Source organism: Sardina pilchardus, chromosome 18 (assembly GCF_963854185.1).
Source record: "Sardina pilchardus chromosome 18, fSarPil1.1, whole genome shotgun sequence".
NCBI lineage: Eukaryota > Metazoa > Chordata > Actinopteri > Clupeiformes > Clupeidae > Sardina > Sardina pilchardus.
Genome location: NC_085011.1, coordinates 23,702,546 through 23,728,731, shown reverse-complemented (window position 1 = coordinate 23,728,731; position 26,186 = coordinate 23,702,546). Strand labels below are relative to the sequence as shown.

The 26,186-nt window shown below is 43.8% G+C and overlaps 1 protein-coding gene across 3 annotated transcripts; it reads left to right on the top strand.

Annotated features, from left to right (window-relative positions):
- Window positions 1-1,680: 1,680 nt before the first annotated feature.
- Window positions 1,681-24,980, top strand: xpo1b (exportin 1 (CRM1 homolog, yeast) b). 3 transcript variants are annotated; one of them, XM_062519089.1, is made up of 25 exons: window positions 1,681-2,076; window positions 4,379-4,510; window positions 4,688-4,789; window positions 7,846-7,918; window positions 10,218-10,279; window positions 10,397-10,441; window positions 10,635-10,816; window positions 11,102-11,150; window positions 11,244-11,363; window positions 11,497-11,625; window positions 12,001-12,159; window positions 12,607-12,804; window positions 14,091-14,229; window positions 14,482-14,663; window positions 16,324-16,480; window positions 16,695-16,858; window positions 17,516-17,650; window positions 17,935-18,118; window positions 18,704-18,810; window positions 19,334-19,528; window positions 19,765-19,933; window positions 21,681-21,815; window positions 22,143-22,302; window positions 22,470-22,566; window positions 23,296-24,980. In XM_062519089.1, exons 2-25 carry the CDS (start codon window positions 4,385-4,387, stop codon window positions 23,440-23,442), a joined length of 3,216 nt encoding a protein of 1,071 aa, XP_062375073.1. In that variant the 5' UTR covers window positions 1,681-2,076; window positions 4,379-4,384; the 3' UTR covers window positions 23,443-24,980. The 3 variants fall into 3 exon arrangements, with proteins under 3 accessions (XP_062375073.1, XP_062375074.1, XP_062375075.1); XM_062519090.1 differs by lacking the exon at window positions 1,681-2,076 and adding an exon at window positions 2,138-2,251; XM_062519091.1 differs by lacking the exons at window positions 1,681-2,076; window positions 4,379-4,510; window positions 4,688-4,789; window positions 7,846-7,918 and adding an exon at window positions 8,920-9,682.
- The last annotated feature ends 1,206 nt before the right edge of the window (window positions 24,981-26,186 follow it).

Below are 26,186 nucleotides of genomic sequence, written 5' to 3'. Positions count from 1 at the left end.
TTAGGATGCCTGTGGAAAAGGTGAAGAAGGATAGACCTGACCATGCTTTCTATGCAGATAGACTTACACAGGCAAATGCTATACAAGATGGGCAGGCAGATAGTAGCAAATACTTGTTGGTGTTCAATTTCTCATCATCTTGCAATTGTTAAACTATGCCTTGAACTAAGAAAATGTAAAATGCATAAGAAAAGTAGGCTATAGTGCCTTAATCACATGCCAGTGTGTTTAACCACAATTAGGTCATAAAATGTATAGCAGTTATCAGGCACTGCTACTTCGTGTGTTCAAGGAATGCAGTTTCAAGTTCCTGGAAAGCAGTTTTAGGAGCAGAAGTGCATTCTTATGTTTGACATTGACTTCGACCGTTTCTATGTCAGCAGGAAAGCAAACAGCTTGAGTGTCGCCTGTTAATGTAGGCTATTCGCACAGGTTCACTGGGACTTCTCTCTTGTCTTGTGAGGCATTAGGTGGGGGAGTAGGCTAGGCTGCAGTTAGAGGTTAGAGGTTTCATGATGCACAAGACTAGCCTGCAGATTATGCATGGCATGAGACTGCCGAAATTGCAGTATATGTTTTGCAGGCTTGTCCATCTGCAATCTACCAAATAATGTCTGCTCATCCTTGACATTCTAACCAAACACCTTCATATTGTTTTTGTAACGATACTGTTTATCTTGGTCATTCATCAAAGTAAATTGAAATTTGGTTGGCAGATGAAACAGAATAGCCGTTCAAATGTGTTGTTTCGCCTGGACACTCTCCAAGCTTTGTAAAGCCTAACACACTGCCTACAGAAAGTCCTGTATTTTTCCATCAACTGGCGTAGAATCACGTGACAAGAGAAAAAAACTAGGCTAATCATTTTTGCATCCGCTGTTACTGCACCTTCTGCCTATTGAACATATGGACAAGAGTTCCAATTAATGTGTTCAAGACGCAAGTGTTCGTGAAAGTGTCGTTCCAAATCAACTTAATCTCAATTATAACCATACGATATCCAAAAGACGCACTTTTATCCTTTCCCCTCATGCCATGCGTCTAACATGCACTGTCTCAGTGCAACCACTCCCCTTCGTGGCGAGTGGAAAATTACCAGCTTAAACGGTGGAAGTGTATGTACCAACATCCGAAATGAAGTCACAGTGAGGACGCCCTTGACAGACAGGTTATCACTATATTAACGACATACTGCATTTAATTTGTTTATGGGCATTGTCAAAACATGCAGCCAATAACGCTTGCTTCAATTTCGCTGTCTTTGACAGAGAATTTGATATCACGGGACACTCGGAGGAATATAATTCAAAGACCCCGATCTAACAGTAAAGACACTTAACAACTTTTAAGTTAGTTGACGTACAACGCGTAGTTTAATATCAGTATTGACAGCACAATTTGCCACTCATGTAAGGGAGACACGGGCTCCATTCTGTAGATTCAGCTAGGAGTCCGCCTTCTTTTTCTGACCACGGGCGGAGCGGTCGCGTGGGCGCCTGAAAGACTTGAAACAAATTGACACATCTATCCACCAATAGATGTGAAACAGGGATGTCCCATTCGGAGGTCGAGCCAATTGAAAGCCAACGTGGGCGTGACGTTAGTCCAAACTTTCCGAGGCGCCATCGGCTGAAAACTAAACCGAGATGGAATCTCCCAGTCTGAACCGGTTTCAACCGGTTATGAGTTTGTTGCTTGAGAGGAGAAGAGGCACAGGCTCACAGTCTCTCAAACCGCCCGCTGCAAAATTTATCTCAGTAAAGATACAATTTATAAATTAAGCTTTATTTTATTTCGTAAAATGCATCGGAGTACGAAGTTACTCAGTTTGCCGTGATTATTGGTGCGAATTCCACATCAGTGGTCCTCACCATCCAACAACTAAGGTTATCATAGCTGCTGATAGTGGAACAGGGGCTGTAACGTTAGGGGATTGACAACCTTTTTAGCTGTAGCTAGGTAGCTTCTGCTAGCCAACTAGCAACTATCAAGCAACTGGAATATTGAAGCTAGTCAGTTTGTGTACGTTCGTGGCTTAAAAGCCATCCTTCTCTCAGGCAAAGGCTTGGATTTTTGGTAGGTAACGCTGAGTGCTGGGTGAAAACTTACGGCTTAACGCTAACATTATTTTCTTTGGGCTTGACGCAAGTAATACCTGGGTAAAGGGCTGTAAAATTGTCACTGTTATTTGTTTTAACGTTACTTCACTTTGGGATTAAATCCAAAGAAGCACATCACAGATTTATCGTAGGTAAGTAACATTAAAAGACCAAGGGTGTTCTTCGCAGCTAGCTGACGAGGACTATGAGCTAGCTATCTAACGTTACCAGGTATTGCGGGTGTGTGACAGAACTCGTGCCGTGAATGGATGTATGATTCTCATGTTAGCTAGCTAGGAGCTGTGGTGTGAGTCAGGATTGAATGAACCCAGCTGACTAGCGAATGCTCAAGATTATACAACATGTCGTGAACACATTTTACTTAATTATAAAGTTAGCCAACAGAAAACGTGTCAACTAACGCCTTGCAATGCTGGCTAACGTTTAATGGACATCGCTTTACAATGAATCTAAACACTTAGGTTGGCTAACGAGCTAACGGGTTTTGATGAGGGTGCTCAGTTCATTAACGTTGCAGGAGAAAGGCAATTTCCCTGTAACGGTAAGAGAACTGCAGACTGTCTAATTTAGTTTAGTCAAAATAATGTCACTGAAAACTCGACTGACAAGAATCGAATATAATTCATCATAACCTCATTGTAGACACTTCTCTGTTGTTTTTCGCGGTGATTTAGGCTTTAGACTCCAGTTGTGTAGCTAGCTAGCCATCACTCCTCCGACTGTTTGCTAGTTGCGTCAAACAGCATGTTGGTGGGAGGGGTAACCTCAGCGTGGAAACGGGTAGACCCATTCAACCAGAGGAAAGCCAAGTCGGTGTCACCCCCTTAAATCGCGTGATGGAGTGACTGCAAGATGGTCTTGATGTAATTTATTAGTTTGCGAACTACGTTTAAATGTGTAACGAGAGCTCCACGTTCATTTAATATTATGCGTGCGAATAGTTACACTTTACATTTTGATAACAACCTCTGACAAATTATATATTGGGTTTAGTTGACAGCATGTTTACGGACGTTAGGCACAACAGTTTACTTTAAATTGGAGCCAGTTTTCAAGTTAGTAGTAGTAGTAGTTGTGCGTAGTAGGTTTGCGAATTGCCCAATTTCGAACCGTTAGCATGCAATATTATGATAGGGGTGTCCTTGTCCATTAGGATTGACGTTACTTGCGTTCGTTAGTTGAGAGAAGTTAGTTGCATTTTTCTGTACAAGGACAGGTCTGCTGGTGATGTTACAAGATATCAAAATGGATTGTAAATCCGCTACCTGCTCAGAGTGTAATTTGAGCGGTTACTCAAACCGTCAATGTATCCAAGCCAGCGATTAGCTAATCCTGATTGGATGAAACGTTGGAAAGTTGGTTGGACGCGCAAACTAGCAGTTTAGGAAGTCCATATTGGCTTTCATGTGTTGCTTTAATACATTATTAGACCGATATTACCCTGTATTTTCACACTTTATTGTGGAAGTTGTACGTGAACTTGCCCTGCCCTCTTTAGATGGTGTATTGGTAATTAATTCGACAATCGAGTATTTATTTATTTATGAGTTAATGCACGATTTTACCTGTTATTAGATGAACGACAAATTGTCATTTTTACGACACTCCTCAGTGGAAAAGTTATTGTAGTGCACTTGCAGACTTAGCATGTCACGGGAAACAAATGGAACAATTTCATCACGTTGTTGGAGTAATGGCACCCAGCTGCTTTATTTGCATTCTTATCATGGGTTATAAATAAACCTACTGCTTGCACACTTTTAAGCATGAGATAGTAATTAATTATCTAGTGGTTGGTTAGAAGGCACAGAAAACGCTGAAATAGAGATTCCACGCTTGTCAGTTGTAGATGTAAACAGTGTGACGTCGTAGGACGTGCAGAGGTGCACGTGCTCCTTTTGTGAGGATGAACTGAATGTGCCCTGGCATGCATACCCTTTGGTTAAGCACAACCATGTGCTTTCTGGTGTCCACCGCCAGCTTAGTATTTAAGGCCCCCTGTTGTTTACTTTACATGAAAGTCTTTTTACAAGCTATTTATGCGTATCAGAAAAGAAGTTGACAGACACTACACAGGACCAAGAGCAGGTCAAATAAGGCTTGTTGATAGTAGACCTTTTGGGGGTGGGGGGGTGGTATGCAACAGTGGGGTGGATACAGTCAGCTGTTTGGAATTGTGTGCCCAAACTTTCAATTCACATGACTTTGCCTGTTGGATGTTTTCTCTGCCCCCTCACCTCACCTCCCTGTCCTTGCAGAGCTCTATGCCAGCAATTATGACAATGTTAGCCGACCATGCAGCACGACAGCTGCTGGACTTCAACCAGAAACTGGATATTAACCTGCTGGATAACGTTGTGAATTGTCTCTACCATGGTGTGGGACCCCAGGTAAGAATAGCTTTAGTTTTAGTTGTTCAACTTGAATCACGATGTTAATGTAGACAAAAAGCTGCCGCTGAAAGTCAGTTGACTGTACCGCAAGAGGCACCTACCGAATAATGATAACCACAGAAATTGGCATCTGTGATAAATATGTTCCTTATCCTGTGCTTTTCCTCCGCGCAGCAAAGAATGGCACAGGAGGTGTTGACCCATTTAAAAGAACATCCGGATGCCTGGACCAGAGTAGACACCATCCTGGAATTCTCACAGAACATGAACACCAAAGTAAGCCTGGCAACTCAAGTGGAGGAAGGCCATTTCTCTACTTTGAGGAAGTCCTGTCAAATTTATCGGGCAGAATGTCTCGCAACAGACCTGATCAAGAGCATTAGATTGGGATCTTTGATCACTTAGCTGTGCTGTCCCTCCCACTGTAACCACCTGTTTCCTGCTCTGGATGTGTTTTAAAAAAGGGGAGGGTCTTCTGTTTGTCTTTGTCCCTCTGGTGGTGTGAATCATTTGGAGTGATGGCACTGGAGTATTTTCAGATAACCCTTTAACAACCCCTCCCTCCTTTAATAGACACACATACTCACACGCACAGAGAAAGACACTTCCCCAACACACATAAGCACAAATAAACTCCTTGCCCGCCCGCCCTTTGAGAGGCTCCACTCAACTGAGAAAACTCACAGTCCAAGTTCAAGGCACTGTGTGACGATCCTCTGTTTACAGTGAAATACTTCTGCAGAGTGCCCAGTCTTCTCCTATAATACCACGTCCTTACACAAAATGACTCTGGCTGCGGCCACTCTCGCCCTCAAATCTCTCTGCACCTGGGAACAGATGCCGGTAAAATGTTCCTGACAAAAACAAACAAACAAACAAACAAACAAAAACTCTTTATCCCCTCGACTAAAATAAGAAGCATTGATTTGGCCTTGATTGGAGTTAGCAAACTGTATGTAGCCACTGATGTTTGTGTGGAAGTTGTAGCCTCTTCAATATTTCAAAGGCTTCCTCAAAGTAATTGTAAACCAGTTTGCCTTTTTTTTTGCTTGCCTGTGACATTGCTCTTAACACTTGACAAGTCATTACTAATGTTTGAGTTGATCTATCAACAGTATAAGTTCAAACATGTAATTTACCCTAAAGTGAGGTCATTAGCGGAACAGAGAAATCAGAAAAGGTAAACACTTCTTAAATTTGTCTAAAGTCTTCATTTTTCTTACTTTTAAAAAAGGAAAGAAAAAATCAAACAGAAAAAAAGTGTTATCAGTAAAGCACCACCTTAATATTTGGCTCTGAACTATCTTTATTTTCTAAATTGCTTTTTTAAAAGAAAGCTTGTATTTTTACTTAATTGAAGGTGTTAATATTTGATATTAATCATAATGTTCCATTATTGTTGATTGCTTGTAATAGGAAGAAAAGGGGTGTGTCTTCCTGTGCATCTTGACACAGCTAGGCTTTGGCGGCAGGCCTCCACAAGGTCTACCCTTTTGATTCCCTTTGACTGAATTATGTTCATCAATTTTCTATTGCATTTGTTTCATTGGGCTGAGGGAGGGTTTCCGGAAACAGCACTATCTAGACCTCATCACAGCCAGGTGCTAGCAGCAGCAGCAGCAGCTATTTCTTCTGTAGGGATCATTCATGTCTCTCCTGTGTCTGGTCTCGCATTCACTGTCCTCTCTTCAGGTCTCAACTCTTTCTGCTATCCCTACAAACAAACAAACAAAAACTAAAATCCTAACGGGGCAGGGCAGAATAAAACATGCTGGAAGGAGCTGTTGCTTTTTGTAACTGTTTTTCTGTTGGCTCCTCCTCCTGTTTTTATTTCTATTAGAAGTTAAAGGTGAAACCACAATGGGGGTTGGAAGGTTTTATAGGTTTAAAGTGGTTTAGCATTAGGGGCCGTCCAACCTTCAAGTCCACCTTTAATAACAATATCTGTGTTGAAAACATCCTCCTCAACAACCCTTTACCCCGTGGCTTTGAAACATTAACAGCTTGCTGTGCATCTTTTGATTTCTCAGCCTTGCCCCCCTGCCCCAGCCCCCACCACTACCCTCACCTAGTTAAAGGTACAGTGAGTAGTTTTGGTTGTCAGCTGAAATAAATTAATAAATAGATAAATAGTCCTAGGCTCACAATACCCATGACAAAAAAAACAGCTTCCCAGTATTGTTGTGCGTTCTGTGCTTCTTGGTTCTCTGTTTCAGGCCTTTAGTTGTGTTTATATATATATATATATATATATTCATGTACAATGTACTAAACACATTTTGACAATGAAATTGAGTCAGAATACATTGATTCAAGATGCTCAGTGGGCACAGGAATGTGAGGGACATAATCATTCCTCTGTTAGCTTAGAGCAACACATTCATTTTAGACCTACCAATATATGAATTTCTCTTTTGCAACAAAACCTACTTACTGCACCTTTAAAATCGATGATCCCTACAGCTGAAATACTGCTGATCCGAATAACACTAGTGACGTTAACAAGTACACTAACTAAAATACCAAACCAAAATAAGGAGCATATCACTCTACAGAATTTGAGGGTGTCAAATCAAACCTGTGGTCTGTCTTGCTGTTCTTACGAGGCACACCAGTTCAAGGTGAAAACAGGCTTTTAGGATGACTTGCCATATTGTTTTAATTGTTTAGCTCTTTATTTGTTTATCTTTTTATCTTCAGCAAATGAGATGTGAGGGCGTGGCTATTTAACTTGACCATATTTTGACCCCAGAAAAGAAACCAATGAAAAGATGAGGAGAGCAGAGATCATTCCATTCTGGCTCTCTTTTGGGGGTCAGCTACTTTTTTTTTCTCCCTCTCCTTCCTTTTTGGGTGGCATCATTCATTTTGTTGTGGTGCTTGGTAGCGTCTGGAGCTGTGAGCATCCCAGCAGCCAGATGCTATTCGCGAGGCGTTGGCCTGCCTCTCTCCGTCTCCCTCCCCTCTTTGCTGTCTTTCACTGTTCTGGTGTGATGCGGGGAATAACAGCAGGACTGCTACAGGCTTTTCATCCAAATAGCGGCTCATAGAGAGAGAGAGAGAGAGTTGCATATTATTTTAACCCCACTGAAAATCTGCATGAAAACCTGTCCAAATCAGATTCCCCCCCACCCCACCCCCCTTCCCTTCATGTTTGTTTTTACTTAAAGGGAACATTTTAAAACATCTCAGGCAGGCTCAATTCAGACCTTTTTTTAAAAAAAAAAAAAGAATTGTTTTTGGTGGTTAAACTGCACAGCTATGGTGACATGTTTTGACGTGCTTGAGTTGAACCGACGCCATTAACGACCATTTCTCTTTTGGCATTACAGTACTATGCCCTGCAGATTCTGGAAACGGTTATAAAAACAAGATGGAAGATTTTACCACGAAACCAGTGTGAAGGTACGTGTTGTTTAACGTCCGTGCTCACATTTCTGATCCAAGGCCAAGAGAGAAGTCAAAAGAGCTTTTTGCATTTGGAGCTCACCAATCAAATGGCTTTGTAGGAGCAGTTTTTCCTCTCCATACATGACACCCCAGTGGACAACACCTCCCTAGCTGTCAGAGAAGGCGTTTGAGCCACACGGCGCTGACTGTGGCTCTGCTGCGACAATACCATTCAAAAGGCGTACCATCGTAAGGCACTTTTCAGCTGCGGCCACAAATTCGCATTTAGCAGCCCGACGTGCCGTTGCCAAGCTGAGCCGCGTTCTCTGCTAAGCATGCTGGTGTGTGTTTCTGCTTGGCTGGGTGCAGTCCCCTCTCCAAAAGCATTGGATTCAGCACTGGGGCAGCCCTTCTCCACAGCAGAAAAAGGCAAGTCAAAGCAAGAACGCGTTGTCTGTAGCGGAGCTCTTTCCCAATGGGCATATTGTAAAGACTAGCTGTTATTGTAAGAGATCAGATAAAACTTTGTATACAGAGTGCTTTGTACCAAGTGCCAAGCATAGGGAACAAATTATTGATGGTCCCTTTTGCAGCAACTTTGTAATTCCATTTACAGGCATTTATGGCTTCCCCTGATTTAGCTACAGACAAACCACCACAAAAAAATGGGATGTATATTAAAGCATCTAGTTATTGATTTATGTTACTGAATTTGTTTGTTTGATTCTTTAGATCATGTAGTAGTCTTTTGATATGCCATCAATCCAAATAAAAACAAGCTATAGACAGTATTTTAACATGTCCCCTTCTAATCACTCCTGTCCCCATATGATGATTCAGTTCCCAGTGTAATGTGATCAGCACAGCATTAGACGTCATGGAGTTGGAAATACTCCAACTGTGAACTGTTGTCCCTGGGGTGTAATTCGGCCAGCCTCTCTGCTCTTCATTCTACCTGAAGTGCATTGTGTGTGTGTGTGTGTGTGTGTGGGTGTGGGTGGGTGGGTGTATGTGTGTGTGTGCAAGTAGGGTTATTTTTTTTTGTTTTGTTAGAATGTATAATTCATGAAATTACAAAGATGCCTACCCTTGATTGACAACTCCAAAGTTGATTGGCTCCCTTGTTAAAGGTTCCATACTTTGCTGCCCCCTATCTGCCACTTAATGGTACTATCACCAGGCATTGAAGAGAATGAAGTGGTGAACTGCATACACATGTCTCTTAATTTAGCCTTCATCCATTTCCTCATGCGTTTCCATCACTCACAATCCTCAGACTCTGGGAAAAGGTCTCTAATGTTTGAAGTGCACACAAGCTAGAGTGTGACATTTTAATGCTAACAGGATGTATGTGTTCTTTTGAAGAGCTTTTGACTCCAGATTACTAATAGGATTCAGTCGGTACTCTTTTGCCCATCCCAACAGCTTAACAAGTAAGAGAAATTGTTGATTGTTCTACATCCATGTTAAGATGCTACCACATTTTTTGAAATTAAGGGACTTAAGGCTGCCCATAGTAAGAGTATGTAATTGTAAGAAACATTGCAGGAGTCTTAATACTATCTAGACAGTGTATGCCCAATGTTTGGCTTTTAATCAAGATTTTGATTTTATTTTAGGTTAAAGTCAAATCTAATCATTCTATTATTGAGTCACTTCTTTTTCCCCTCCAAGTTATTAGTTCTTTTTTTTTTCCATCATTGACCTAAGACTTCCCACTTCTGACCGTAGATGCCTGAGTTTTGTTCAAGTGGCAAACCAATGCAGGGCGACTGGCAAGTATGTCATTTCACGTGTCAGCGTTCTGCCTTGCATCCGGGTCTGTGATTGGTTCTCTACACATTACTGTGGTCATGTGATGATGCTCCTAGCAAATGTGGATAGAGCTACAGTAGTACTCTCATCTTCCAACAAGCAATGTGTTTAAAAGCTGTTTTGAGCTATTTTTTTCTCCTGTCCTGTTCAACGGGAATGTCCTTAATTATTCCCTGTACTATAATTGGCAAATATCTCAAAACTTATTAAGAAAATAAAATGTATGTATGTTCAAGTTAATACAAACAAATCCGGCGCACGCTAGTTTACTCACTGAGCTATGCATGGCAAGAGACAATGTAGTTCTCTGAAATGTACTGGGTTTTTGTTTATTTTCCTACAGATGTCTCTTTTGTTTTTTATTTATTTCATCCACTATTTGATACCCTTAAGTGCCCCCCTACCCAAAGCCCCAATTGTCAGGACTGGCTCTGCATGTGGCCTCTGCTGCCCATCAGCGGACTCTTAACACCCGGCCTTTTTATTTGCTTGTGTGCAGGAATAAAAAAGTATGTTGTCGGTCTGATTATCAAGACGTCATCAGATGCAGCAACTGTTGAGGTGAGTGGCGCTGCTTGGAGAGGCATCATTATGTATTTCCACAGTATTGCACTAATACTTTTATTTTGGGAATTCATCTTTCCAAATATGTGACACTGTTCTTATGTGGCTTTGCAGAAAGAGAAGGTATACATTGGAAAGCTAAACATGATCCTGGTGCAGGTAAGATCTGCTTATCCTACAATTTTGTGAATAAACATGTGAGTGACTGGAAAATATTAAACATGTGTAATGACATGGTATGTTCATCCCTGTTTTGTATTCCTGTAGCAGTTATTATTTGAACTATGCAGAGTGACAAATTGGAGTGTGGCTTGTGTTTTTGTGTGTGTGTTGTGACTGTGCGCACCTGTAGATCCTGAAGCAGGAGTGGCCTAAGCACTGGCCAACCTTCATCAGCGACATTGTGGGTGCAAGCCGCACCAGCGAGAGCCTGTGCCAGAACAACATGGTTATCCTGAAACTGCTGAGCGAGGAGGTGTTTGACTTTTCCAGCGGCCAAATGACCCAGGTCAAAGCCAAGCATCTAAAAGACAGGTGAGACACTGATACTTGGTGATACACTGATACAGTGGCCTTAGGATTGATTTTAAAAAAACAAAAAAAAAACAAGGCCTGAACTCCAGCATGCTGATACTTTCCTGGAGTAAAATAAATACAATTACCTTCAGATTTGGGGGTTTGGTTGGATCCAGAGCTACTCTTGGCCTTCAACACCATTATACAGTTACTGTTGGTCAGTAAACTTTAGAAAACTGTCATGCTCATGCCCACTGTACCTTCAGTATTAACTCTCCACTGTTGTGTATTTTTCCCCCCCAGCATGTGCAATGAATTCTCCCAGATTTTCCAGCTCTGCCAGTTTGTCATGGTATGTATCAGGCTATGAGTGTGTGTGTGGTTGTCTCCCCCTGATCTTTCTATATGAAAATCCAAACTAAATTGCATTTTCTGTGCTCCATAGGAAAACTCCCAGAATGCCCCTCTGGTCCACGCCACATTAGAAACACTGCTTCGGTTTCTCAATTGGATCCCCCTGGGCTACATATTTGAAACCAAGCTCATCAGCACCCTCGTATATAAGGTACATACTTCAAGTCTCGTCTGACAACCCAGTATTTCTGTGTGCCCAGGAATGACCAACATCCATAAAGGATGTCATGTTACCAGCTGGCAGTAAAAAACCCTGTTGCTGTCCCCCTTCCTCTCCCACACAGTTTCTAAACGTGCCCATGTTCCGAAACGTGACGCTGAAGTGCCTGACCGAGATTGCCGGAGTGAGTGTGAGCCAGTATGAGGAGCAGTTTGTCACGCTGTTTACGCTCACCATGATGCAACTCAAACAGGTAAGACGGCCGCTAAGAGCAGAGTTGTTATGAAATCAACTCACCATAGACTGTTACACTTGGCATAGACTGTTAAAGATTGGCTGATGATAAGATACATTGAACCAGCTGAACAAGGCTGAACTAGTCTAGATATGTGTTATTAATTAATTAATTTATTTATTTATTTATTTATTTATTTATTTGTTGTTTGTTTGTCTGGGAATGTTGATGGCCTGTCATCAGCCTGTTTTTGACATGCTGTTGGTATCATGTTTTTGACCTTGACCGGACATGACAGCTGCTAAGCCAATGACAAAATAAATAAATAAATAAATAATAAGAATATTTTCCTAATACGTAACAATAATATATTGTTCCTTCCTCCTGCAACAGATGCTTCCTCTGAACACCAACATCCGCCTGGCTTACGCCAACGGCAAGGACGACGAGCAGAACTTCATCCAGAACCTGAGCCTGTTCCTCTGCACCTTCCTCAAGGAGCACGGCCAGCTCATCGAGAAGCGCCTCAACCTGCGGGAGACCCTGATGGAGGTGAGGCCGCCCGGTCCTATCTGCCAGAGCAGGCCAGCTAAAGCAGTAGCAGCCCACAGGCCTCTGATCACTATCTCCTCTGCACTTGCTTCCTCCACCACCACCACCACCACCCCCCACCACCCCCATCCCCATCTAACCATCCGATGTTAGTCAACGTTGTTTCCACCACTGCGCCAAGCTCTTATCAGGGCCACGCAGGCCCTGCCACCTTGAAGTTGTGAAGACAGTGGTGGCAGAGTTAAAATGCGCCCAAAAGCATGCACGCTTTATCTCTCAGCCCATCTCGCTCGGCATGCACTTCTCTCTAAGCATCATGCTCACTCACTTATGTCTCTTATCAGTCTGATCCACTGTGTGCAATGTCTCTCGGTCAGATAGAACACTTCCTGCAGTCTCTCACTCTCTCTTTTCCGTCTTGCGCTCTACGCTCCCCCCTTCTCGCAGGCACTGCACTACATGCTGCTGGTCTCTGAGGTGGAGGAGACGGAGATCTTCAAGATCTGCCTGGAGTACTGGAACCACCTGGCGTCCGAGCTGTACCGCGAGAGCCCCTTCTCCACCTCTACCTCGCCACTCCTGTCTGGCAGCCAGCACTTCGACGTGCCCCCGAGGAGGCAGCTCTACCTACCTGTCCTCTCCAAGGTGAGTGTGTCCCGACACCATGTCCTGTAGTGGTGGGGGGAAAAATCGATTCTGTTCAGTATCGCAATACTTTGTGCATGCAATTATATCGATACGAGTAGCTCAAAGTATCGCAATACTTAATTATATAATTTTATTATCTATTTTACTTTTATTTGAGGCGAGTTTACTCAGGGTTTACTCTGATCACATTACATTTGCTAGATAGATAGATACTGTATACTGTATAGGTAGATAGATACTTTATTGAACCCCAAGGGGGAAATTCAAGATATTATGCTCACAAGGTGGCGCTTGTTGTGGCGATTTATTGTGCATTCAACGGCAATTTCAAATCGAAAGTGTGGGTGTGTTTCGGTTTTCAACAAAAAGCAAATAGTAAGGACCTTGATAGGCACCATGCCATGACAAAGTGAGTTGATCAGTGTTATTTTCCTTATTTTTTGTAATGCCTTCGTACAATATGAGAGACATGAATAGCAATATATCGCAGAATCGAATCGCAATACTTGTTGTATCGCAATATGTTTAGAATCGCAATAATATCGAATTCTGGCCCAAATATCGCAATAGTATCGAATTGTCATTCTTTTGCCAATTCCCACCCCTAATGTCCTGACAGGATCTGAACGAGCGACTGTTAATGTTATCTGCCTACACTGAATCTGTTCAATATGCCCTTCTGTTGAGTCATGTTTCTCTTTCAAAATGGCAGAGCAGAGCAAGCGACAGAAAGAAAATAGAAACCGGGCGTCCGGCAAAAGTTTCCTCAAAATGTCACGTTGCATCGTGCTGTTCATGTTGCTTGCAGTGAGGACACTCCAATTGAAAACAGTGTCATTTAAATGGATTTTATCGCTAATGTTCATTCACATTGCGTCTGGTTAGGACATGGTGTCAGGCAGCCATGATAGAGAGAGGTCATTTACAGTAAAAGTGAGCAGCTCGTCCATATATGAAACAATGATGGAAGCCCAGAAAGGCAAAACTCCAAAAAGCTGAAAGACTGACCACATCAGTTTACTTCCTGTTTTTGTGAGCTGCTATAATCGCCCAGTTTGTTTTGGAACCCCAATACCTCTCCATGGTATAATTATCTGCAAACCCTCGGCCAAAGCAGCTTGTAAATATCCACAGCTAAACACTGAAACTTTATGTTTTTTAGACACATCCTCTTGCACAGTTTCCTCAAAGCTGCTGAAGTGTTACCCACTGCATCAGGAGAGGACTCCTCCGTTTACACACACCCCTCCCTCCCTCCCTCCCTCCCCCTTCTTGTCCCCCAGGTGCGTTTGCTGATGGTGAGCCGCATGGCCAAGCCCGAGGAGGTGCTGGTGGTGGAGAATGACCAGGGCGAGGTGGTGCGCGAGTTCATGAAGGACACCGATTCCATCAACCTCTACAAGAACATGAGGGAGACGCTGGGTAGGTGCTCTTTGCCTCGTAGCTCAGAGGCTGTTTGGCCATTTGTTTGCTTAATATCCTCTTAGCTTAGCTGTTGTTGATGCATCTGAGGGCATCAAGCCTGCAGTTACTGCTGGCTCTTAAGCTGGGGATCACTCTTCTCAATGCCTCTTTGCACCATTTATTTTTTTCTGTTTTCTAATGTAATCATTAATTTCTCTCTCTCTCTCTTCCTCTTTCTCTCTCTCTCCTCCTCCTCTCCATGGGCCTCAGTCTACCTGACTCACTTGGACTACGCTGACACTGAACGCATCATGACAGAGAAGCTTCACAACCAGGTGAACGGGACGGAGTGGTCCTGGAAGAACCTGAACACGCTGTGTTGGGCCATCGGCTCCATCAGTGGGGCCATGCACGAGGAGGACGAGAAGAGGTTCCTGGTCACAGTCATCAAGGTGGGCGGCTGGATAGTACTGGACTGGGACCAGGGCTCGACATTAACGGTAGCCCAGTAGCCCCGGGCAACCAAATTATGACAAGTGGCAACCAATTCCTCACTCCTGGTTGCCCCTGTGGCAACCACAACATTGCCCCGTTTTTCCTGTAGTTTGATTATTATTTAAATGTTTTGCTATAATCATCAGTACATACATTTCAGCATTTCGCAACGTAAACTTAATTTCCGAATACCTGGGATGGCCCGGCAATGAACGCAGGTAGCCTAATAGTAAACAAATTAAACTTTTTTCAAGTAGGCATGGAGATTATAGTGTTGCACGGTTCACCGATACTACAAACTAAAAATGTCACAATGCCTAATGTTAGCCTACTTTACGATACTTTTAAGAATGACCGTGTTCTTCTGAAAAAGCCTAACATGCGTGTGCGCAAGGCACCCTCTCCCCTAGAAGCTAACCTGACGTCTTTTCCCCACACACACACGCGCGCGCAGCAGTGCCATAAACAGCGAAACATGGCTGCTAGTTTAAGTGATGCTATTGTAACACACAATATCAAGTTGATTTGCTCTCTTGCATCTATCAAATTTGTGTTGCTAACCTGTCTAGGCTATGGGATTTAGGCCATTTAGGCCTACTTTTGGGTTCATTTAGAAGGCTACGCAACCTTGGCAAACTTTTACATCTGGAGAGAGCTCCTGCCATGCCGCTAGCTCAGGTCATGTATGTCCTTCGTGTAGTGGTCACTAAAATCATTAACATTAGAAGATACTTATCTCTTCTATGATCCCAAAAAGATTGTCTTTGACTTGTTTCATTTTCAAACATTTATTTAATCGAATGTTATAGAAATCAATGAATTGCACCTCTGATTGCATCCCTATGCGTTATGCGCAACTATTATTATTCACTAGTGTAGACTGTGTTGGCTAATTACTCTCACCACGTATTTCTTAAAGTGACAGGCACTCAATTACACCTACTGTACACACAACCAATGTGCACTCAATTAGCCCTACACACCACATGAAACATATTGTAGATACAGACAGTATGTATCCAAGGCATTAAATATATGCCTTATTTTAGTGCACATAGAAAACTGAAATAACAGGCCTTTAATAATGGGGCAACCATTTTTTTGCATTTGGCAACCAAAACCTCATGCCTGGTTGCCCAGTTGGCAACCACTTTTAAAAGCTAATGTTGAGCCCTGACTGGGACTAAGTTTGCCTTCACACTGGGTCCGTTTAACTAGACCGTACCCGAGTGCGATTACTCCCCCTTAGCCCTGACCCGGCTGGCCTACGTCGTTCACGTTACATGTTTGTTTGTGGACCCGGGTCTGTTTGTGTCATAAACACAAGGAGCTTTTTTTTTACCATTATTGCTTGGCATCGTCGCAAAAACGGCAGTTTATTTCCTGACTTTGAACTGCACAGGAGTTCTAACGAACCGTACCTAGACTTTTCAAGCAGACTCTGGTCGGGACCCAGGTCTGCATCCGGGTTCAGTGGACTGCGTTCAGATTAGCAAAGATAACCGAACCATCGGTCCAAACCAAATGGTCTAGTGTGAATGCACCCCAAGTTCATAGTTAGTAATTCTGCACTTAGGAATGATTGGGTGCTTCATGCTTCATGTGTTTGTGCCTCAGGACCTCCTGGGCCTGTGTGAGCAGAAGAGGGGGAAGGACAACAAGGCCATCATCGCCTCCAACATCATGTACATCGTGGGCCAGTACCCACGATTCCTGCGCGCCCACTGGAAGTTTCTCAAGACTGTCGTCAACAAGCTCTTTGAGTTCATGCACGGTGAGTGACCGTGGGCTTGCAGCTTCACTTCAGCATGGACAGCATGGATCTTCAGCAAAGTTTGACAATGACTGTATAATAGTATAAATTGTTGTATGTTGATATGAACAATCAGTCTTTATCAGCAAGTAATGATTTGCCAACAAAATTAGTGTACTTTGACATTCTTGTATACAGGTAATATGGCATGCTTATAACTCGCTATGTTTTGCAGAAACCCACGATGGCGTGCAGGACATGGCCTGCGACACGTTCATCAAGATCGCCCAGAAATGCCGGCGACATTTTGTCCAGGTGCAGGTGGGTGAGGTGATGCCCTTCATCGACGAGATCCTCAACAACATCAACACAATCATCTGTGACCTTCAGCCGCAGCAGGTGAGGCTTTCACTTCCTCATCTCTGCCTCCCGCCACACCTTCTCTACACACAATACATACGTTGCACCTAAGAGTGCATCATATCCCCTGTTTGTATGGTAATTTAAAGATGATGCTGAGTACAAGTGCTCCATTTTACTTTCTCTCTGTAGCATCAAGTCATTGTTGTCTTTCGCCCCACCATGATCTACAGATGACTTGGCCTTTTATATTGCATTTGTTAAGTTATTGATTGGGTGCTATTACGTTCTATCAGTAGTGCCAGTTCATTTGACAGCAGAATTGTATGATTGAACAGAGACTACCGGTGCTACACTTGCATGTCTTTAGAACTGAAGATTCTCTCTACTTATGAAAACCCTAATGGCCCCCCCACCCCACCACTCCTTGCCAGTTGTTTTTTTGCAGCTGAGTTATCCCCACTCTTGTAATTTGTAGAGGCTTAGAGGCAGGAAATTGGCTGGAATGAATAGCTGACCTCAGGGTTTTGGGAAGAAAATCAGCAGTCATCTCTTGGATGTTGTCTCTTTTATTTTGTTTGCGCTCTTTCTTTGTTTCCTAGTCCGGACCCGTCTAATAACGAGCACGTCTGTTTTCTCTTCCTGTGCTCTCTCTCTCTGTCGTTGTTTTCCTGCGCTCCTGTCCGTTTATTCCAGGTGCACACGTTCTACGAGGCGGTGGGCTACATGATCAGCGCGAGTAACGACCAAGCCACACAGGAGCACCTGATAGAGAAGTACATGCTCCTACCCAACCAGGTGTGGGACAGCATCATCCAGCAGGCAACCAAGGTAAGATATACATACACACACACACACACATTCATTATACACAATCTCTTTTTCAGTGCTGTGTGTCTTTCTGGAGGGAGATCATAGAGTCCATATTTTGAAGTACAGACTAGTTTTGCGTCATGCAATAACACATGGACATTTTTAACAGTGTGTCAACATCTGCTTTATTTTGTCACATTTCGGACTGATTGAAGAAAAACGTAAATACGCTGTTAATAGTCGTCCCAGCACGGCAGTAGCCTTCCTAACCTCCCCTGTCCTGTCTCCTCTCCGCTCCCCAGAACGTGGACATCTTGAAGGACCCGGAGACGGTAAAGCAGCTGGGCAGCATCCTGAAGACCAACGTGCGGGCCTGCAAGGCCGTGGGCCACCCCTTCGTCATCCAGCTGGGGCGTATCTACCTGGACATGCTCAACGTCTACAAGTGCCTGAGCGAGAATATCTCCGCTGCCATTCAGACCAATGGTGCGTGTGTGTGTGTGTGTGTGTGTGTGTGTGTGTGCGTGCGTGCGTGCGTGCGTGAGTGTGTGTGCCTTCACATTCATACCCTGCTCAGCATGCAACTTACATGATTGACCTTAAACCTACTGTCTTCGTGTGTGTGTGTGTGTGTGTGTGTGTGTGTGTGTGTGTGTGTGTTGGTCAGATTTGTTTTATTGCCATGCATGTATTTCTGGGAGCTAGTCTTGTGGGCTCGTACTACGAAGAGTTCTGTTTGCCAGATCTATATTCACTACCGGCGGCATGGTGCTATAAATAGGATGAAGTGTGAAGGAAATGTAAGAGTGTTTGCAGGCTGTGTGCGTAGTAGTGATGATCCTGAAATGATAGGCACCCCCTGAGAATTTTACTACCGTACATCTCAGAAGCCAACTGTGATGGCGAGTTCTGTTCTCCCCCCTACTGTGTGTGTGTGTGTGTGTGTGTGTCTTTCTAAGGGTCACACAGTCCAGATTTACTGTCCGGGAGAAGTGTGTGTGTGTGTGTGTGTGTGTGTGTGAGATTATGATCATCTGTCCTCTCTAACGGGTATCTGTCTGTCTGCCACAGGTGAGATGGTGACGAAGCAGCCTTTGATCAGGAGTATGAGGACGGTGAAGCGGGAGACGCTAAAGCTGATCTCCGGCTGGGTCAGCCGCTCCAATGACCCCCAGATGGTGAGCCCGGCCCCCCCCCCTAGACACTCCCACACACAGCACAGCTGAGCACACGCAACGCTCGCTCCTCCGAGATGCACTCCTTCAGAGTAGTCAGTGACAGGAACGTCAGCGCAGTGCTTTGAAGAGACCGATTTAGTGCCTGCATTAAGAAACTTACTTCACAGCCAGTGCTATTTTAGGGTTTTCTGTATGTGTATTTTGAGTTGCTGTTGAATGCAGTTGCTTTACTCGTCCTGAGTGTGTGCTAGAAAGATGTTTGCATTTATTGTTTTGTTTGAGTTGAGTTTTGTTTCTTCAAATAACGCAATAAAAATCGGAAGACATGTAAATGTTCGTACCGAGGTGTGTTCCCAAGGTGCACCTGACTCTAACCTCTTGTCTGAGATTAGTCTAGTCCTGACACGACACAAGCAGTCGTACGTCTGGTGCCTGCCACTGATCCTGTCTAATCCCTGTGTGTTTGGTTCCCTGTGTGTGTGTGTGTGTTCGTTTGTGTGTGTGCGCGCGTGTGCCTGTGCAGGTGGGGGAGAATTTTGTTCCTCCGCTTCTGGATGCCGTGCTCATCGATTACCAGCGGAATGTTCCGGCCGCCAGGGAGCCCGAAGTGCTCAGCACGATGGCAACCATCGTAAATAAACTTGGCGGGCACATCACCACAGAAATCCCACAGATTTTTGATGCTGTCTTCGAGTGCACTCTGAACATGATCAACAAGGTGACACCCCCAGAACCACACACTGTACTTGATCAATCATTTCACCAGGCCACCTCATTTGGCTTCCCAAGTTACTGAGGCCATTTGGTTCAAGGTAGCAGTAGCCATTTGGTCTTTTTTATGATGAGTCACCTCTGTCCTGCTGCAGGACTCCATCCACCCAATAGAAATGGTGTTGCCGTGAGGTTTAGGTGAATAAGCTCCTCCTGACCCCCTCGTTTCCCCTCTCTCTGCAGGACTTTGAGGAGTACCCCGAGCACAGGACGCACTTCTTCTACCTGCTCCAGGCGGTCAACTCCCACTGCTTCCCAGCATTCCTGGCCATCCCCCCGGCCCAGTTCAAACTGGTGCTGGACTCAATCATCTGGGCCTTCAAGCACACCATGAGGAATGTGGCTGACACAGGTGAGCATGCATGCACGCACACATACATACACACACACACACTATAGCCTTTTTCAGACAGGTTTTGCGCACATTTTGCGATAATTGCTTGCCACATTTCTGACGGTAGCGGACATTCAGACATGAAGCATATGCGAAATGTATAAGGCCACCTGTTGATCACATCTAATGTAGAATTTCCGTCAATTGGGCTTTAGTTCGCTGGGCAGATAATGACGCCTAATAAATGCAGGCGCGGTGAAAGCTGTCCATGCGAGTGTAGTTTTCACACCGGGAGTAGCCTTGCTGCATTACCATAGGTTACGAAGGTAACTATGGATCTGTGAGACCGAGGGATGACCGTCACTATCCCTTTTTAGTGAGGTTGAAACAGATCTGTAGCGTGTTAGAGAGATGTAGGCTAACTGTTCAGTGATATCGGGCGCTTTAAATACACGTAATACTTCCCTTGATCATCACTGACAAGTGCGGATTTTTTCCACGATTGCATTCACATAGCAGCTGTGACGGCAACATTACGGAAACATGACTAGGTCGGCAGCAGGAAAAGTTCCGGTAGTAGATATGCGGACATACTGTATGCATTCAGACAGCACAATGAAAGGCCTAAACAGAGCCCAGCCAATAGTTCCAGTAAATTTTTTATCAACTTTGAGCGACTGCTAAGATCATGCAGGATCATCCAGACCACTGATGGTGATTTTACTGCATACTATTCCTATTTATGCCAGCCTGCAAAATTTGAGCCTCCTACATATTTTAGTTCTTGAGTAATGAGCTTGTGAACTTTGACCAAAAAAAAGGGGCAGAACAAAATTGACACCCCCCTCCCCCCGTAAAACTGGCCGTAACTTAAAAAGTATTTATCTTAGCACAAAAAAAAAATTACGGACTGTCTCCTGGGTAACATAGGTACACATGGTATTTTTCAGAATTATTTGAGACGCAAGTGCGTACACTCTGGTTGAACAGTGACGTGGAATGACTCATGTACATATGACATATAACACTACATCTCCATTTTTAAAAACATTAACAATTGTTCATTCAATTATTTATTTCAGGTAATATCAGTAAAATTGCAGTTGTTTTGATTGAGTAAAGATATATATCAAATAACAATGCCAGCTACAGTTCCACTGAAATTACTTGGAAAGCAAAATGTAACAAAATGATTTATGAAAATTCATTAAAATGTAGGATATAGCGTTTTGGAACCAAACTCTTGAAATCTAGGCTCTAGTCCTACACCTAGTTCTGTGTGGTTTCTTCTTTTGTATGTAATATATTGGTGGTTTATCATTCAATACATGTACAGTACATATCTGTGTACTTCCTTGTTTAATATTTTGGTGGTTTATCACCTGGCCCCTGAACCAGCAATAGCCCAATGCGACCACAACCTTTCTAATGTGACATGTGGGGGGCTTGAAGCATGTAAAATGAGCATTGTGCACAATGACTGATTCTATTAGTCTACCAAAAAAAATGAAGTAAATGGCTAGTTTGAGATTTTCACTATTTTCTCGTCATTGTTTTAATTTGTTGTGCAATTTTTTTTAAAAAAAGGGAATCTGCTAAAGTGCTGTGCACATGTGCAACAGCTCCCTCATCACCTCAGCAGTTGAAATTATTTTAACTTTTTATTGCGCAACATTATGCTTTGTTGAGCAAGTGGTAATTTGACAGCATTGATTTGAGTGGTGTAATGGTAAGAGGCTGAACCCTGGCTGTGCTCCTACGGCAGGTCTGCAGATCCTGTACACGCTGCTGCAGAACGTGGCGCAGGAGGAGGCTGCAGCCCAGAGCTTCTACCAGACCTACTTCTGCGACATCCTCCAGCACATATTTTCAGTTGTCACAGATACGTCGCATACTGCTGGTGAGTGTGTTTCTGTGTGCATGCGCGTGCGCGTGCGCATTTGTGTTTAAGTGTGTGTGTGTGTGTGTGTGTGTGTGTGTGCGTGCGTCTCTGTGTGTGTTTGTGTGTGTTCAAGGCATGTTTGTTTGTGCTGCTGGCTTGAGTCTGACTAGTGGGACTTGTATAGGGATCACTTCTGTTTGTTTGTTTGTTTTTGTTTGTGGTTTCGCCCCCGTCTGGGTAGTTGCACAGAACCTAAATTCACTTGGCCACCTCGTGCAGTGACTTTGGCTCAGAGCGGGTAATTAAATGAATTGAGTGAAGCTGAGCCTCGGTTTTCTGTGGCAGGTTTGACGATGCACGCCTCCATCCTGGCCTACATGTTCAACCTGGTGGAGGAGGGCAAGATCAACACGACCCTGAACCCCTCCAGCCCAGTCAACAACCAGGTCTTCATCCAGGAGTACGTGGCCAACCTGCTCAAGACTGCCTTCCCCCACCTGCAAGAGTAAGACACACCAACACCACACACACACACACACACAAATATGCACCTGAGCAAACTTTGCACTGTGTTTGATTAATGTTCTTTTTAAAAGTAAAATAAAGTGTAATACATTGATAATAAATATTTTAAAAAAAAAATGATGTTTGTGTCTTCCCTCTGTCTCATAGTGCCCAGGTGAAGGTGTTTGTAACAGGCCTCTTCAGCTTGAACCAGGACATCCCCGCCTTCAAGGAGCATTTGAGGGACTTCCTGGTGCAGATTAAGGTGAGCGTCTACCATGTCCGTCCCAGGGACATAGTGCCATCGGTCCACTGAGTGGTGTTCACAGCTGGACAAACATTTTGGGTCCAGCTGAAGAGTTACTATGCTACTAAATCTGTACTCCCCCTTCTCCTCCTCTTAGTCCAAAGTGTTGGTCTGGGGCCTCCCATGAGCTTTATTTGGAGAGAATTTGTGAGTGTGGGAGCAGGGGTACACCAGAATGTGAAGGGAGAGATAGAAAGAGCGAGAGTGGGAGAGTCATTGTGGGGTGCATCAAGTCCAGATTTACTGTCAGGGAGAGTGCAGTGGGACAGGGTTTGTGTATGTATGTGTGCTCAAGTTTATGGGGGGCACTATGTAATCCTGCCGGTGTGTATGTCCGAGAGGGGTAGAACAGGATTAGTTTGTAACTCGGCCTGGGTGTGTATCTGCGTGTGTGGAAGGGGGAGCTGACAGATTTCTGGCAGAGAGGCTGTAGAACTGGAGCCCCTGACATACTTCTGCTCTAAGCCTGGGCCGCTCACTCACACACATACACACTCACTCTCTCTCTCTCTCTCTCTCTCTCTCTCTCTCTCTTTCTCTCTGTTCTTTCTCTGTCCCATTTCTTTCTTTCTATCACTGTTGCTCACCCATCTGTCCATCTTCCTCTCCTTCAACCGGTCTCTATAATTTTTTGTCTGTCTGACCGCTCTCTCTCTCTCTCTCTCTCTCTCTCTCTCTTCACTACAGGAGTTTGCAGGTGAGGATACCACAGACCTGTTCCTGGAGGAGCGGGAGGCGTCTCTCAGACAGGCCCAGGAGGAGAAGCACAAGCTTCAGATGTCTGTGCCCGGCATCCTGAACCCCCACGAGATCCCCGAGGAGATGTGTGACTGAGCCCTCCCCCTCTCACTCACTCACTCACACACACACACACACACACACACACACACACACACATCACAGTTTCACTCACACATACACCTACACACCTACACATGTACATAAGGACACAAATGAAAAACTAAAATACACACAACTGAGAGTGCTATGGCGGCACACCTTCCCTGGGCAGTGTGAGTGAGTGTGTGTATGTGCGTACATGCTCTTTGATGATTGTTTGTGTGTGTGTGTGTGTGTGTGTGTGTGTGTATGCGTGTCGTTAATCTGTCTTGTGGAGAGGTAAGGTCAGCACTCTGGTGGTTGTCGACCAAAACAATGCCAATATGTAAATGCTACTCACCCAGTGGCCCTTTTTACATAGTATGCGTTTTATATGGAGACCTCTGTGTAATATCTTTGCATTGTTCATTCAAGCATACAGTTGGACACACCTGAACTATGAGCTGCATGAGGTTGTAAGAATTAGACATTTTAAACTTTTTGGTTTTGTTTGGATTTGTTTGCCGTAACAGCTCACTGCCCCCACCTTATTTGTATTTGTGACGTATGGCAGCAGGACATCCCTTGTTTTTTTGTTTTTTTGTTTTCGTTTTGTTTTCTTTTCTTTAGCGCAAAACAAAAACTGTCTCCGGTGTCATCTGCAGAAATTCCCCCCTCAGTCCCAAGATGTTGCCCACAGGAAGTGATGTCAGTATTTTTGAAGGGAGCGCGAATAAGCCCTGTGCTGTGTGCCCTCCGTAGCTGCTGGTGGCAAGAGAATGTGATTATGAATGGTCTGGAAGATGCTTCTTCTTCTTTGCCCTCACACCATGCTCCCCCTCTTCTCCCCTCTTTTCCCCCTCCTCTCCTCTTTCTGTGGTCTTCTTCCTCTTTAGTGATGTCAGGGTTGTGTTTGTGGCACCTTTTCTCTAGGGGACCTCTCAGCTGAGGTTGGAGGTGTGTTTGGATTATGTGCATATCATCCCAATTGTATAGCATCTTTCATACCATGGGAACATAACGTTATTGTCCTTTTTTCTTTCTTTCTTTTTTTTTTGTTTTTGTTTTGATGGGTGTGTGCGTGTGTGCTGTCGCATTGCCGACATCAAGTTTCTGTTCTCCTCAATGAGGATTGTTGCTCATTTGTGAGCTTTCAATAAATCGAAGTATAAGAAAGTGGTTCAGAAATATTTATGGGTTAATGTAGGTTACATCTTTATAACAACTCATGTTAACTCTGCTTTTTTCAGAATGAATTGTACTAATTTTCATTGTTTACCATGCTGTAGTGCTTCAAGACACTACTTAGAGCAAAATAAAACTCGGTTTACATTTAATTTTGTATTTTTGCATTTTCATTTTTATCTTTAAATTCTGTTCAAATAAACAAATTGCTTTTATCCAGAGAGGAAAAATGTAATTGCCAACAATCTAATTAGGCAAGGAATGTATAAAAATCAAACACCAATGGCTAGTGGCAGTCCCCTTCTCTAAGTGTTACATTTGTTGTGAGACTTTTTGAACTGATTAAAGTTGAAAGAATTTTATAATCACGTCTCTGGATTACTTTCTTTATTTCACAGAGAGCACTTTGTGTTGGTGGAAAGTCTTGCGTCAACATTATGGTTGCCTATTGCAGGCAACTTGCCAGGCACAATGCCTTGAAATGTTCCCAGTAGATGCCTCCAAGTACTGGACTTTTTCTCTTTTTCCCCCCCCAGGGCTGAGAACTTCTGATTTGTAGTTAGTGCATTTAATTATGTTGTAGGCCTACTTCAGTGCCATGGCTCAGATGTAGAGATTAAACCTTACTGTAAAATATCCATGGATTTAGACAATCATTTGATTATTAAACAAAAGTTTTTTCTTAAAAAGAGTTGTAATAAATTAATTGTAATGTATTATTGTATAAGTTTGAAGTTCTCGTGTTTCTGTAGGTCTACCTGTGGCCCATCCCTTGTCCTTACCTGATGGTTCTATGGGGAAGACATCTCTTATAAAGCCAAACTTTAAAAAATACAATATTATGAAATTCCTTTATAACGATTATTTGCGTACTGAACATGTCATTACAGAAAACGGGCAAGGGAAGTGGGTCCACTGCAGGTTTCTGTTTCACATACCATGGTTATTCCTGTGGCAACGTTCCATTTCCGCTTGCAGAGGCGCGGCTCGCAGTAAAATGATACTTCACAGCTACTAAGCACTGATAACATGTTGGCATTTGATTAAGGCCGAAGAATGATTGTCTGGCAAGGAAACGACATATTAGGTTTCTTAGTGCCGTATCCTTGAAATAGGTCTGACGCTCTAGTTCTCAAACGTTTTTTTTTTTTTTTCATAGAATGAGCTTAAATGGAAAACCAGGCAAGACTCCATGTCAGTGGAACGGGAGTTGCTCAAAGATTGTTATGATGTTTGTTTAGCAGTCAAGTGTGTGGTCGTTTAGACCATAACTCATTTCCGTCGCAGTTGGCGGTGGTGACGGGTGATCTCTCCACGCCCTGCACCCTGCCTGCACCCCCACACCCGGTCGGGGGATGCACCTCCGTGGACACATGAGACGCATCTCCTCCTGACCCACTTAGGGGGAGCCATCCGGGGCCGGGGGTACAACGGAATCGCTTGCAGAAACACTGGTCGCCGGCCAATTTGGCTGTCATAACGCTCGATTTAAAAATACATCGCCGAGAGCACTGTGCCACCGCTGCCGCGGGCAATCTAGGTGAGCGTGTGACCCCACTCACAAATGCTATCAT